General features: G+C 44.1%; 1 protein-coding gene across 2 annotated transcripts; it reads right to left on the bottom strand.

The window, feature by feature from the left end:
- Positions 1–739: 739 nt before the first annotated feature.
- Positions 740–13,469, bottom strand: LOC133983045 (ataxin-1-like). Of its 2 annotated transcripts, XM_062421973.1 has the most exons (4): positions 13,197–13,469; positions 11,747–11,888; positions 4,592–6,644; positions 740–3,466 (listed from the first exon to the last, which is right to left on the bottom strand). In XM_062421973.1, exons 3-4 carry the CDS (start codon positions 6,395–6,397, stop codon positions 2,771–2,773), a joined length of 2,502 nt encoding a protein of 833 aa, XP_062277957.1. In that variant the 5' UTR covers positions 6,398–6,644; positions 11,747–11,888; positions 13,197–13,469; the 3' UTR covers positions 740–2,770. The 2 variants fall into 2 exon arrangements, with proteins under 2 accessions (XP_062277957.1, XP_062277958.1); XM_062421974.1 differs by lacking the exons at positions 11,747–11,888; positions 13,197–13,469 and adding an exon at positions 10,570–11,076.
- Positions 13,470–13,761: the final 292 nt, after the last annotated feature.

Raw genomic sequence — 13,761 nt, 5'->3', positions numbered from 1 at the left:
TGTTGAGCCTGAGCAGTCAAACAAAAACAGAAGAGAACAGTCTGGTTACTGGGTTTACAATAAACACCTTTCAGGAGTTATAAAAGCATCATGGCTATTATGATAAACTGCAGTTCATATTAACACATTGTGTGCAAGTCAAATTAAACTCTGAGGAGGGCAAATTATGTAGACGTTCCCAAAGAACTAGCACATTCATGAACATTAGATCAATACCTGAACTGACAAAAAACCATGGTAGGGCCACTTGATATTGGTGAGTTAATGGAATGATTGAAGAAGGAGGCGCTGTGGTACATACAGTACATCGGCTACATAAGGGTTAGAATATCTATACACACACTGTACATTTTCTAAGATGCAATTTACTGTACATGATCAACACTAGGTGGCTAATTAACTCTACAACTCTCTCTTTCTTTCTCTGAATAGTATCTCTTTCAATCATCAAAAATAAAGTTGAGATAGTTTGCCCCATGTATGTTTACATTCCCTGCCCTGGTATAATGTTTTCTCTTAATGATACACATGTAGGACATGGTGTGAGGAGAAACAGTCAGTTGATTATTCTCAATAACAGTAACAGCTGAGGAACAGGGACACCACCACCACCACCATCACACTCCCGCTGGATGCTTCATCAAAGTGCTGCTGCTCAGGACACACACACACACATACACATACACACACACATACACGTGATTTTGAACACACACGTACTGTCTCAGGCCTACACACACATACAGATACACACTGTTCCTGAGTATGAACTGTAGAATATTTATTTTGGCTCTAGTCTAAGAAAGAAATTACACTTTTTTCCTAACATACAGACAGACTATATTATTTTAATCAAATAGCAGTAATCTGGTTGGATTTAAGAAAGACATACCTTCAATGAGGAAAAGAGGTTTTAATGGTAAAAACAAACAAAAAATGTGCTGCAGTGTAGTAGTTGCATATTTCTAAGGCCATTGTTTCTGTAAATAAAGTGGTCAATAGGTTGGGAAGGTGACATTTTTCTGTCAACAAGTAAATATTACCCCATGTTTTGTTTTTTTACCTCATGGTATGCTTGCATTTAAAGCTGCTCTAACCAGTATTTTTTACTTTATTAGAGGGTCAGATGACTATGTTTAACAGGTAAAAAAGGGTAAATAGTGACAAAGCCGCAGAAAACTATCACCAGCAGTTCCGCTCAGCTCTATGATGCATTTCAGGGTCTTTAAGCTCACTATTTTGGTTTTACTGCACACAACTTCAGGGTTTTGTTTTATTTTACTTTGTTTTGCCCAGCAAAAAACAGACAAAGTTAGCAACTAGCTGGTGAACATAGTGGAGCATTTAAATATGCTGGACGCAGATTCTTTCCTCGGGTCTTACATTCATTAGGCCACCAGAAAAACGACTCTAAATGAATGCTGATGTTGATCCATGTCTGCTGATGTGCAATAAGGCAACACTTTGCCAACACGTTCGCCATATCAACGTTAAAAGTTTGTAATACTCAATGAAAAATTTGTATTTGCAGTTTGTTGCACAGTTATAATAAAGTTATCCAAGTTAGCCAGCTATGGTTTATATTGTAGTATACGTTTATACACATTAAATACAATCTCATCCAGAGGCATTAGATTAAAATATCTTGAATTTCCCTTTTTGTACAAATTTAAGGGCTGCACATAGCAGCCAGGGCTGAAGACAGACATAACCCAGTGATACATGCTGTCTCTTTAAAAGGAATTATATAACATTTTCCAAATAATCTATCAACATAAGGCTGACCGATCAAAGGAATTAATCCATGCGCAACTCCTGTCCCCCACAAAAAGCCTTGGTATCAAATTCTTAGCACATACTCATCATTGGTGTAGCAAACAGCACATGAATAACTTCATGAGTCAGTATTGAGGACAAATTCAGTGGTTTACATTCAGGCCTTTTCAGTCTTGATATTTGCAGGATGTATTGACAGCTGAGCTCACAGCTTCCAGCCACACACAAACCTGACTCCTGTGCTCCATATGCCAGCCACACAGAGACAAAAACACTCAGACCAACACATAAACACAGAGGCACATACACATGCAGACAAGTGGCACACGCCCACCTGCTGTAGCACACACATATATAATGGTATGAAATGAAACACAGAGTAATAAAAAGACAAAAATTCAAAACCTCATCAGATACACAAGGCAGCAAATATCACAGCCATGTAAGATCAGTGGCACGTGAGAATTGTTGTGGGAATAACCAAAGTGGTCTCTTTTTAACTCCAACTTGTGCTATCACTCATAATGTCACTGCAAACTAAATAAACAGTCAAACAAGCAGGATGCGAGTCAAAATGTGATGACCCACTCTTGTATACGCTGACATCGGGTCTGTGCTTGTTCGTATGATAAGAGGAATGGTTGATTGGTCTGAATCCAGAAGGTTTAAGCAACATGACAAAATAAAAAAGGATCCAGCTTATGATAGGCGGCACACGAATCAAATGTCTCTCAGGTGTCGGACTGCCACTCATGCTCAACATTCACACTGCATTCATTTTTGCTTTCAGCATTGATTGCACTGATCTCGTGTGTGATACCACTTATGAAGGTGCTCTTCTGTACTTCATTGTAGATACCAGATTTATGTGAAAGAAAGAAAACATGTAAATACTGTGTAAACTCTGTCTATATTACAGTGGTCTCGATAGAGAGAAAAGAGAGGGAATAAACACAACGCAAACCACAGGTAATTAAAATTCCTTAAAGTTCTCTCAACAGTCTACTCTTTTGTTCAAGCACCTTTCACTCCCAGTACTAGAGTGGCCCTCTATGCTGATTTTAACCTCCTGAGGGATGAAGGAGGGTTTAGGCAGAGTCAGAGGAGGCTCCTCCTCAGCTTTGTCAGTCTGGTCCCGCTCTGGAGCTGACCAGCGTCTCTTACGGACTGTGGTTCTGTCTGGATCACCACACTGTATTTTAGAGAGAGCAGGTGTGTCTGTTTTCACTGATCCCTGTCTTACTTCTCCAGTTCCCAAGACTGCAAGCACAGATCCAGCTCCATAGATCCCCTCCCCTGATCCTGGAATTAGTCCCAGTCCAGGTGGTAGCTCCAGTCCTGATCCATGTCCAGATATCTGCTCCCTCTCTGGCCTGTCTGCACTGGAAGCCTTCATAAGGAGGCCACCGTTACTGCCTGCAGTGTTTGGCCTTGCACCATTCCTTACAGCGGTATCCATGTTGTGACAAGAGTCAGAGAGGTGACTGGTCTTCAGCTTGGTACCCAAAGCCTGGCTGTCTGTGACTGAGCCACTCCTGAGACCCCGGAGGGTCAGTGACACACACACGTCACCCACACACAGCTTAGCACAGGACAGCTCGAACAGCTGGGTGGTCCGGTCTGGGCAGCAGGACGACCAGCCCTGCCCAAATACAAAGAAGGGGTACTCCACCAGCACCTCCACACACACCTGAAGCAGAGCACAACAAGCACAGTTAGCTTTCTGCTAAACAAATAAACTATTTGTGTAGGATTATAACATCATGCAAATTACTGTTTTAATTTGAGTTTTTGTCATCAGAACAATGAGATTTAGGCCTTCCCCACAGAAGATATTTGATATGTCAGCAGGAAAAGCTCAGGTGTAAACAATAAACTTAATGATGGCTGAAATCCATTTACCTGGTATTGTCACACTGTCATGGCTTTTTGGGACACTTAAATTGAACAGAGTCACCGTTAATGTTATTGGTAACACCTGTGTTTCTCCTACTATGACAATTCAAAATGTGAAATCAGTGAAAAAGACCTATACTGGAAAAATTAGCTATAGTCTATAGTACACCCTGACCAGTTTATCAGCACAGTTGATTAAATTTTAGCTCATCACAGATATATCTGTCCACCATATATGTTGGTCAGTAAATAACATGAGATGCAAAATATACATTTGATGTAATTTTGAAAAATTCATTATATAGTTTGTCCATCAGAGAAGAAATGTCACAAATCAATTAAAATTACAAAAATCTGAAAATAGCTGAATTTATGGGATCCATAACAAAGATGATTATGTATATGTTATATACAACATGGAGAAAAAAATAATGTTATGATTTCTTTTTTAACTTTCACTCATTGATATGGTTGTCAGTCTCAAAAAACAAGTCAGGCTGGAGTCTATTTTACATTTCTGACTTCATCCATTTGTGAGGGGAATGGCTTTTGGCCTTTCAAACACACGTCTACGTAACATAAATACTACTTTGGAAACACAAGAGGGAGTGTTGGCACTAGCAGAAGGTTGTAAAACATGAACGAATGCAATAAATTAAGGAAGAAGGATGTTCTGAGTTCTCTCAGTTTTGCATTAGTGATTAATTTCAATGAATAGCTGTGAGAGTGAGGAACGGTCAAACCTGCGTATCACTACTTATACCTTTACCCATAAATTTCATCATCTTTTATGTACAATATATACCTGTGCAGCCTATTGATTTGTACATTCCTGTCTACCACAGTGCCTTTTTTTGTTCTACCACTGGGGGGCACCAAAGACTTAGTATATAGGAATGATGAATCAGAAATACTTTACCTGGGCTTTGAGCTCTCCCACAGAAAACTGTATGACCACAGCATTAGGAGTTTGTCCACTATCAATCCGTTCAACAGTGCTAGAGTCAATCTTCAGCTCACTGCTAATTTCAGCACTCTGGATGAAGTCCTCTGTCTTGAGATCCTCCACACGCTTCAGCTCCCCATCAGCCAGCTGGATGATGGAGCCTCGCATAAAGAATGGAGGAAGCGCCACAGGGGAAGAGGAAGAGGAGATGGAGGGAGAGGCTTGGATGGAAACAGGGGCAGGAGTGGGGACAGGAGCGGGGGCTGGGGAGGGAGCTTCCGCCACTGCAGGAGCTGGGTTTGAGGGCAAGACAGGCAGCGCTGAAGCCTGTGCAGCAACAGGAGGTGGTTGATTTACTTCTGGCCCAAGTGCCTCGCATTTGGAAAGGGCTGTGGCTAGATAGGCATGTGGCATGGCGGTGGATATTTGAGGGGAAGTGGTAGCAGTCAGGGCGCTGACAGTACGACTAACCTCCATTTCTGTGCTGTTATTGGTGCCACTGACTGGGATCAGGAGGGACTGGCCACTCGGGATTACCAGGTGCTGAGGCAGTGCTGCATGGTAGCTGACAGCATGCTGGTTTGCGCTGGTGATATAGCCAATGATGGGTGGTTGTGTTGAGGAATAGAGACTGGCTGGTAGCTCCTCATGGGGTAGAGTGGTCTGGATGACTGAATGAGGGCCAACAGACTTCATTACTTCTGGCGAAGACAGGGAGCTGAAAGAGGAAGATCTGGACACTGGCTTCCCCAAACAGATGCCTCCCTTCTCAGTCTGAACTAAGGAGATCTTATTTGAACCAAGTTCATGTTCAGCTCCATGGTTGGGCTGGGCCACCAGCACCAAGGAGGTCTGCAGTCCTGAGTGGTTCTGGCCATAGTCTGCAGGCAGGAGAATATGTCTGGCCTCATAGCTCTGGACCTGCTGATGGTTCACTGAATGACTGGGAGCTTTAGCCTGTTTGATCACTTCCAGTTCCCCATTCAGCACTCCCTTAACATGCCCATCTAGTTTCTTTCCAGCCGAACCATCTGCATACTGAACAACCAGTTGGGAGGGAGCGAGGGTAAGCGTTTGAGGGAGGACGGCTGTGTGAGGGTGGAGCTGGAGGTGGGCTGCGGGTGAAGTGACGGCGCTTCCGCTGACAGTCAGAGGTGTTCTGCTGTCCAGATGAATGTACTGACTGGTCACTTGTGGAGAGCTTGGTAGTGACACAGGAGCCAGTTCTGTGGGAGAGAGTCCTATTTGAAATTGCTGCTCCCCTTTGGTGTTGGGAGAGATGAGGGCAGTGGTGTAGCCATCCAGGTGGGGACGCTGTCCCACTATAGAAGAGCTGTTAGGTACAGAACTTGCATTGGTAGTGATGATGTGAGAGGAGATGTAGCCAGCATAAGGCCCAGAGCTGATGAACTGAACGTTGGGTCCCAGCTGAGCAAACTGGATAGTCCCGGCATGCTGGGGAAGGGATGTGGGATAAACAGCAGGTAGAGAGGCCAGGGGCACCGCAGACAAAGGGGTAACTGAGGATGGGATAGAAGTGGAAGGGGAGGAGGAAGAAGCAGAAGAGACGGGACGAATGGGGCTTTCTGTGTCCCTGGATTTGCAGCGTTCACTGGCTACACTCGCCAGCCATGCTAGGTTCTCTGTGTGGGGACTATCAGTAGCCACGGCAGTTGGGGGTGTTGCAGTGGCCACTACCACTGGCCTGTGCTCCAGAGCCAGGATCTCACGCTTCTTAGGAGGCAGGCATCCATTACTCCTCTCTTGGTTGGATTTCATTATGTCAGCGTGGTTTTAATGTTCCCTGTTAGTACTTTTACGTTCTCCTGAGTCTGTCCTTCTTAGCGGTTATGTGCAGGGGCCAGGCTCTCTGTATGCTGTTGGACTCTGCTTGTCTTCACTGGTAGATAGCTCCAGGCCTCAGACCAGAGAAGATGGAGTCACTCCAGCTCACAAAATGAGCTCCATAGACTTCATGAGGAATCATCTCTGAGCGATCTACCTCTCCCACAATCCCGGCAGAAATCTGATGGCAGAGAGAAGTTCAAATCAGATACTCAGTGATGTAAATTAAACTAAAAAGCCCAAATCATATGCTGTGCAATTTCAAATCTCTCTGGGATATCTAAGAGTTCAGCCTTTTGGCTACATAAATCATTTTGCCTTTCTTGACTTGACTTGACTTAAAATAAAATTCATACTCATTAGTCTAATTGTACTGGAGAACAAGCTCAGTATACATGTTTATGAACCACATTCACACAGTGCTCCTGCAGGGCTGCTAATACAAAAAAGGTAAACACCACAATAGGGCTGGGCGATATGGGCAGAATCAAATATCACAATATTTTTGACTAAATACCTCAATATGGATATTGTGATAGTATTGTATGGATGATTATCAGTGTTTTCACAAAATATTTACACATTGAGATCTTTGATAAATAATCTTCAGTAATGTGGATATAATGACTAAGTGGATAAAAGCAGATAATAGAACTCAGAAAATTAAAATGTTACTGTAATGCAGCCTTTAAAAGCATGAAAAGATTTATTGCCCAGCCTTACACCACAATACCTCACTCTTAAAAATGTCCCAGCTTTCATGTTTGTAAAGGAGTTGTTCTGTATTTTGCCACTAGATGGTACCTAGTATAACGACTGTATCTGATTTGTGTTTGTTGCAGGCCATTCTGTGTACAGATTTCTCCAAGAGCAACCTCTAAATATCCTGCTTAAGGATTCGCATGGACTAACCTGTCATAAGCCAACTTTTCCATGAGTAATGACACACAGGAAAGTGCAGTGCTACATTGTCAGTCGTCATTTACATAGCATGGGAAAGGCTCTCTGTTTTCAACACCAAGCAGGAGTTTCCTAAACTGCAGTGTTTGTTTGTCTGACTGTGTGTGCGAGCTTGTGTGCAGGTTAAGCATATGTGAGTTGCTGTTGGCTATCAACGTGCCCAAGGCTCTGGGGTAAGAAGGAGAGCAGAGTGAAAAGGATAACAACATAGAGTAACAGCCTCAGAGGAGCTTAGGTTTTTGTCTTTGATTAAAGCCAGTGGGGCTACAGTAAATATAACATCCACCTCCAGACAGGTGCCCACTGACCCAAAATGAAGTGAAAACAATATGGGCAAACATTTCATTACGGAAAATTCTGCAAGAAGCGTAAATGGGCATCTGTTGCTTCACTGAAGTGTTTCAAAATGTTTTAACAATGGCTTTCCGCTGTACCCCTTTTGAGTGGCGTTTCAAAGTTCAAGGGAATACAACATGGACAACAAACAATGAATGAGTAGGACCTCTTAGAGTTTCGATTTAGTGAGAGGCAGTCTGGTTAAATTAATAATGAAACAAGTTCTTTGTACACAGCTAGAACTGGGGAGTTTACTGAAAATATAATAGAAATATGTAGAGGGCGGGTTAGTGAAAGGTATCAAACTATGTCAACAAACACACTATCAGTGTTTAACTGCAGGGCTACACCAACATATAGTCATACTGTATGTATGCATGCCCAGATAGCTCTAAAACATGCACAATCATATCACATGGCCAATAACCATCCTCTAAAACAACAGCATTAACATGCAGCATTTTTTATTCCAATGAGCTCATTTTTTCTTTTTCAGATGTACTTGTCTTTCCTGCAGGCTTATCTGTGGGTCAATGCACAGGACTCTTGAGTTTTTCATTAGCCAAAGGAACTACAGAGATTTAGTGTATGACACACAAACTCACGTCCATCACTTCATTTTTCTTCCCCATACTATTTGACAGTGCTAAATTGTATTTTCATACAACATAGGAGGTTCAATACAGCAGGCATCCACCGACGTTACATAAAGACACAGGGAGAGGAAAAAAATCAGAAGCCTTGGTTGGTTTCTATTTAGATGCAACTACATCTAATGCTGGCTTTGACAAGGTCACTGTATTCAAAAGCAGCATAAAAAACCTGTGTGCAATTTATCTAACCATGGAGCCTGGTAGACCCACCAAACGTAACAAAGGAGGAGAGAAGCAGATCTGGAGAGAAACAGAAAGAGGAGAGTGAGGGGGAGGAGAGGGAGAAAGGCAATGTAAGATGAAAGATAGATGGAAGAACGGGAGTGAGGGGGGAGAATGAGAGAGGAAAGATGATTAGGAATGAAAAAGAGGGAAAGAGAATGGGTAATGGGGAATGGGGAAAAGACAGAGTGCTGCTTCTCCTGACCCACATTGAGCAGCGCCTGCAGCATCAGAGCGCCATAGCCCCCACCTCACTGAGAGATCCCCGCTCAGCAACACAGCCGCCGCTACAGCCTGAGCTACGCTGTGCAGCATCGCCACGGCACCGCTCAGTGGCAACAACCCCGCCTCAGCAACACTGTGTCAACACTGTAATGACATCATATCAGAAGCACAACTAATGCCTGTGATGCAGACTTCCAGCAGCATTCAAACACAAAGACAGCGTGCTCTCACTTCCAAATGCCACAAAAACACATCATTGTTGTCAACAGACTACAAATAAAACAGGATGTGTTTTTCCTCATATGACCTGGACATAGTACTCAGCACACACGGCTCATCAGCAAAAAGCCTCTCTAGCTTTTCCAGCATCAGCCTATTATTAGAACTGTGACACTAGCAAACATACGTCCTATGTGATACTTTGGAGAACAAAGGCGAGCTTTCAAGATATGACTATGTGACACTGAGCCAGACAGCATGGGAGACCTGACTCAGTCCCCTGGCCCAGGACTGTCACCTCTGAGGCATGTATGGAGGGATGACAACAGAGAGGGGGACAGGCCGCTCTCTGTTCCGCTCATCACACTGATGCTTTTCAGCTCAGACAGAGTGATAGAGCCAGCCTCGCATGTGATCCTCTTTCATACTCCCACACAGAAAGCTGCACAAACCACAGAAATAGGTTTGGGTGTGCGCCTGCCGTCATTGCGTGGACAGGAGTGCAGATGAGATGATGTTTTCATTCAGCCTCCTCTCTGTTGTCTCCAGGTGAGAGGCCCCCCAGCAGCTACATCTCCTCTTGTAGCAGTCACCAGCTCCTCAAGTCCCCCAACTCTGCTTCCTCCGCCTGAGCCCTTGAGTCCTTTCTCATGCTCCCAATAACATTTCTCTGCAGCAGGATGAGGCCGTGAAGCAATAGCAAGACAACAAAATTATTTAGTAAAATGGTAGCTACAGTGTCCTGGCTGCTTTCTATTCAAAAGATTCATAGAAAAAACAATGCAATGACCCTGGGATGATATACATGTTGTCAATCCTGCTATTCATCATATTTCACCTGCTAGACCCGTCATAGATACACAGCGCATACCCTGTAGAGTATATGGCTATATATAGAAAACAAAAACATCATTATCAATCTGAGCTTTGGCATGAAACAGAGGGGGAGGTACCATGGAAGACAATATGTTTGTGCTCGTATGCATGATTTGCTGCATATAAATAGGACTTCACCTCAACCCCCTTTCCAAACGTAGCTGCTTTTTTCTAATATCCAAAAGAGCCATTTTACTGCCCCTTGCCTGTACAACACGAGTCTGTCCCTTTAAGAGGCGGACCAACCGTGTGGTAGACTAAAGCAGACAGTAAGAACAGGCAGTGGGTTCAGGCTGTTTGTCTTCACAATGACTCCAGAGTTCTGCATCACTGCTCGACACACACCAATCACACAGTATATAAGCAGAGATGCGTACACAGACGTCCTCTCGGCCAGTACCTCTACAACCAAACAGGGTCAACGCTGTTGAATACTACAGCTGTGACTCTGGACAGATGCTATGACTGTAGCCTCTGGGGGCTTTAGAATGACAGTGAGAGCGCATGAGTGTAGTAGCAGCAGGGCAGAAAATACTACTATGCCACAAATCAAGAAGAAAAGAGAAAACCTCCCCCTCCTCCCCTCTTCTGGTTAGAGTACTAAGAATAGCTCACCAGTCTCTCCACAGCCACTGCTTGCAGAGCATGTCCAAGGATTCTTCCTGCCTCTTAATGTGTGTGCATGTGTGTGTGTCTGTGTGTCTATGTGTGTGTGTGTGTGTGTGTGTGTGTGTGTGCGTGTGTGTGTGTGTGTGTGTGTGTGTGTGTGTGTGTGTGTGTGTGTGTGTGTGTGTGTTGGAGACGTGTTTCCCAGGACTCCTCTTCCTGAATCTTTTCTTTGTGCCGCTCTCCTCTCCTGGAGCCTGTGCTGTAGCTGCTCCAGCTCTGCCTTTCCTCTCCGGACTCCGGTCTGTGGACTACGCTGTCCCTGCAACGGGCTGATGGTAAAGGAAGTTCCCCACTGCTGAAACTCACAGCAAGTCCTGCGTGCAAGGCTGCTCCAACGTGTGTTATGCAAGGCCACCAGACCGCCAGCTCCCTCTCTGCCTGGCTGCTTCTCTCTCACTCACTCTCTCTCTCTCTGTGTTTCTGATTCTCTCCCTTTACCTCCCTCCCCTCCTCTTTCTCTCCCTCTCTCTCTCTCTCTCTCCCTCTCTCTCTCTCAGTACTCCACACAGCTCCTCCCCCAGCCAGCCTCATCAGCCGCATCAGGTATTCATTCAAAAAACACACTCTACTTGGCTCAGCGCCCAGACTACGCTAACACACAGAGAGGGAAGGAGGGGGAGGGAGCAACAGACGAGGGTGAGGGAGGGAGAGAGAGAGCGAGAGAGAAAGCTGGAGATTCAGAGAGGGTTTGCTCAGACAGACATACTGCATGAATGTGAATAACTGTGGGTATTCACATTGGCATATCATGCAGAGGCACAGACACTGGTACATATGCACGTCCACAAACCGACAGAGGATTAAATTGTTCAGTGTGTATTGATGCACTGCCTCGTTCTTGTTCATTTTCATATGCAGATATTCCCTGTACAGACAAATATCCTAATCTGCCCTGTGAACTGCCCTGCAATTACTGAGTCTCAGCCTCTATTCAGCTGGAGAGTGACGCGGAATAACCTGCCCCCCCTCAGTCCCCCAGGTCTCCCCCATCTCTTCCCCAGAGATATTCTCCTCTGTGCAGTGTGCAGGCAGGCAGCGCTGATAAACACACCACCACCACCACCACCCCCCCCCCCCTCCCCTCCCTCACCACCCTGCCACTTGGCACCGGCGCCCTCCTCACCCGAAGGCCTCCTCCTTATCCTGTTCGGCACACAGCAGAGAGAGCTGGGGCGCAGACAGACACTCAAGCACCAGGCCAGCCAGCTATCTGCTCCTCTGTAGGCAGGACAAGCAGGGTGTCCCCTCTGCCTCGACAGCAGACTCTGGAAAACACAGAGAATACACACGATGCTGCTGCTACAACAACCCTAGTGAATAGTATGACGCCCACATAAGCTCTTGGGTGGGTGGGGGGCTTCCTATACTGGAACTACGCTGTTGGAACAAGAGGTATAATGTGCATAGCCAGAGGTTATCTTGTGCAGTAGTGACTAAATTGCATATTCAAAAGGTGCAAGGAATGAATTATTCTTTGGATTATAAACATTCAAATCACCTCATTTAAGTATTATTCAGTGATTTTTTTTTCTCTCTCTCATCCAACCCACCTGTCCCTCTTCTGGGCCCGATCAGTGTGACTGTCAGTGACCTTGTTTTGTTAGACTACACTCATAAATGCAGGTTATGTTTAGAACATACAGTACCAGTGTACTTGTAGGCATGTATTTCTTGATTCTGTGCCACTGTTTACTGTAAACTGCAGCAAGCTCAGAGACAAATACACGTAATGTTGTGCGCATATGATCTAATAGTACAGAAACACACGTACATGTTGAACCACTGAATTGATAACATGTGCTTTCCCAGCTGTTGAACCTGAGAAAATAACATGTGCTGTGTGGGGCTACAAGCCTCATCGTCCTACTGTGAGAGAGTGAGACTGCACGAGGACAGTCTGTCAACCCTGACTTGCTGTTTGTAGCTCGATCAAAGACTTTTCCTGCAATTCTGTGCAGGGAACACAAATCTCCAATATTTCTTCTTCTTTTTTGACAGCTACTATTGAATACTATGCTGATTATTGTGGTTCAACCTGATAGAGCGGTTTTGCTGGCCTAGTTGCATGTGCTATTTTATTCAAAGGACAAACACAAGTATGGGCTATGCTGCAAGTGTTAGATTACTCCTTAGCTTGTTGCACACATAATGAGATAAGATCTATCATATAAATACTAACTAGATTAAGTTGATCTGTGCAGTAGTGGTATAATTAAAAGTATATGGGGATAAAAGCAGTAAAGCAATAACACAAACTGTAATTGCATTGGCAACAGTAGCACTCTATATCTCAACAAATCAACACCACATTTCATTGTGCTTACATTCCTCCATTTTTAAACACACAGCTGTCTCTGCAGCCTGCACACTGCCTCTCAGTGTGATCTCTCTTACTCACACATACAGTAGCCTTCAGCAAAAAACACCATGAAAACTCAAGTGGGTTCCAGTTGCTGGTGGTTATCTGTGACCTTTTTATGCACTGAAAATTTAAGTTCTGGAGGAACTTTTTTGAAAACACAGACCTCACATGACTTCAACTATATAACTTCATATTATATAAATCATATTACCTTGAAATGGTTTGCGTGTCCAAAAACAATTATCCAAGCCTCATTACCCACATTCTGTTTCTGCATCCTCACCAAACACTTACAGCTGCTGAGTGATCCTCCTCGACTGCAGCAGACATGCCCAGACATGTAACACGTATCCACATACACATACGACAGGGAAGATTGTACAGTATGATGCAAACGGCAACGTGGGAAACAGCAAAGTGTTTCCCATGATGTGCTTTGACCAATTCATTCATATTTTTTTCCAATAAAAAGGTTTAACAGAAATACTAGAAATACTATACGCCTCAATTCCACATGGAAACACAGCTGAGAAGGTAGAGTCCACATGAAGATACAGGGGTGGAGGTGGAGCTATGTTAGTGAACAGTGTGGCAGAAGGCGTGCAACAGAATGCACTGACTCTTAAAATGGTGCTTTAAAAACATTTAAAAACAACAACAACAACTTTATTTGACCACAAAACTTTATGATACAAATCCTTGTAGGAACAATTACTATTCATTCCTGAAGAAAACGAAACTCTAACAGAAGCTACAATAACCATAAACAAAAAATA

Source organism: Scomber scombrus, chromosome 7, assembly GCF_963691925.1.
Source record: "Scomber scombrus chromosome 7, fScoSco1.1, whole genome shotgun sequence".
In the NCBI taxonomy this organism is placed as follows: Eukaryota; Metazoa; Chordata; class Actinopteri; order Scombriformes; family Scombridae; genus Scomber; species Scomber scombrus.
The sequence above is the reverse complement of the archived record's forward strand: the minus strand, read 5'-3'. Positions and strand labels throughout refer to the sequence as shown.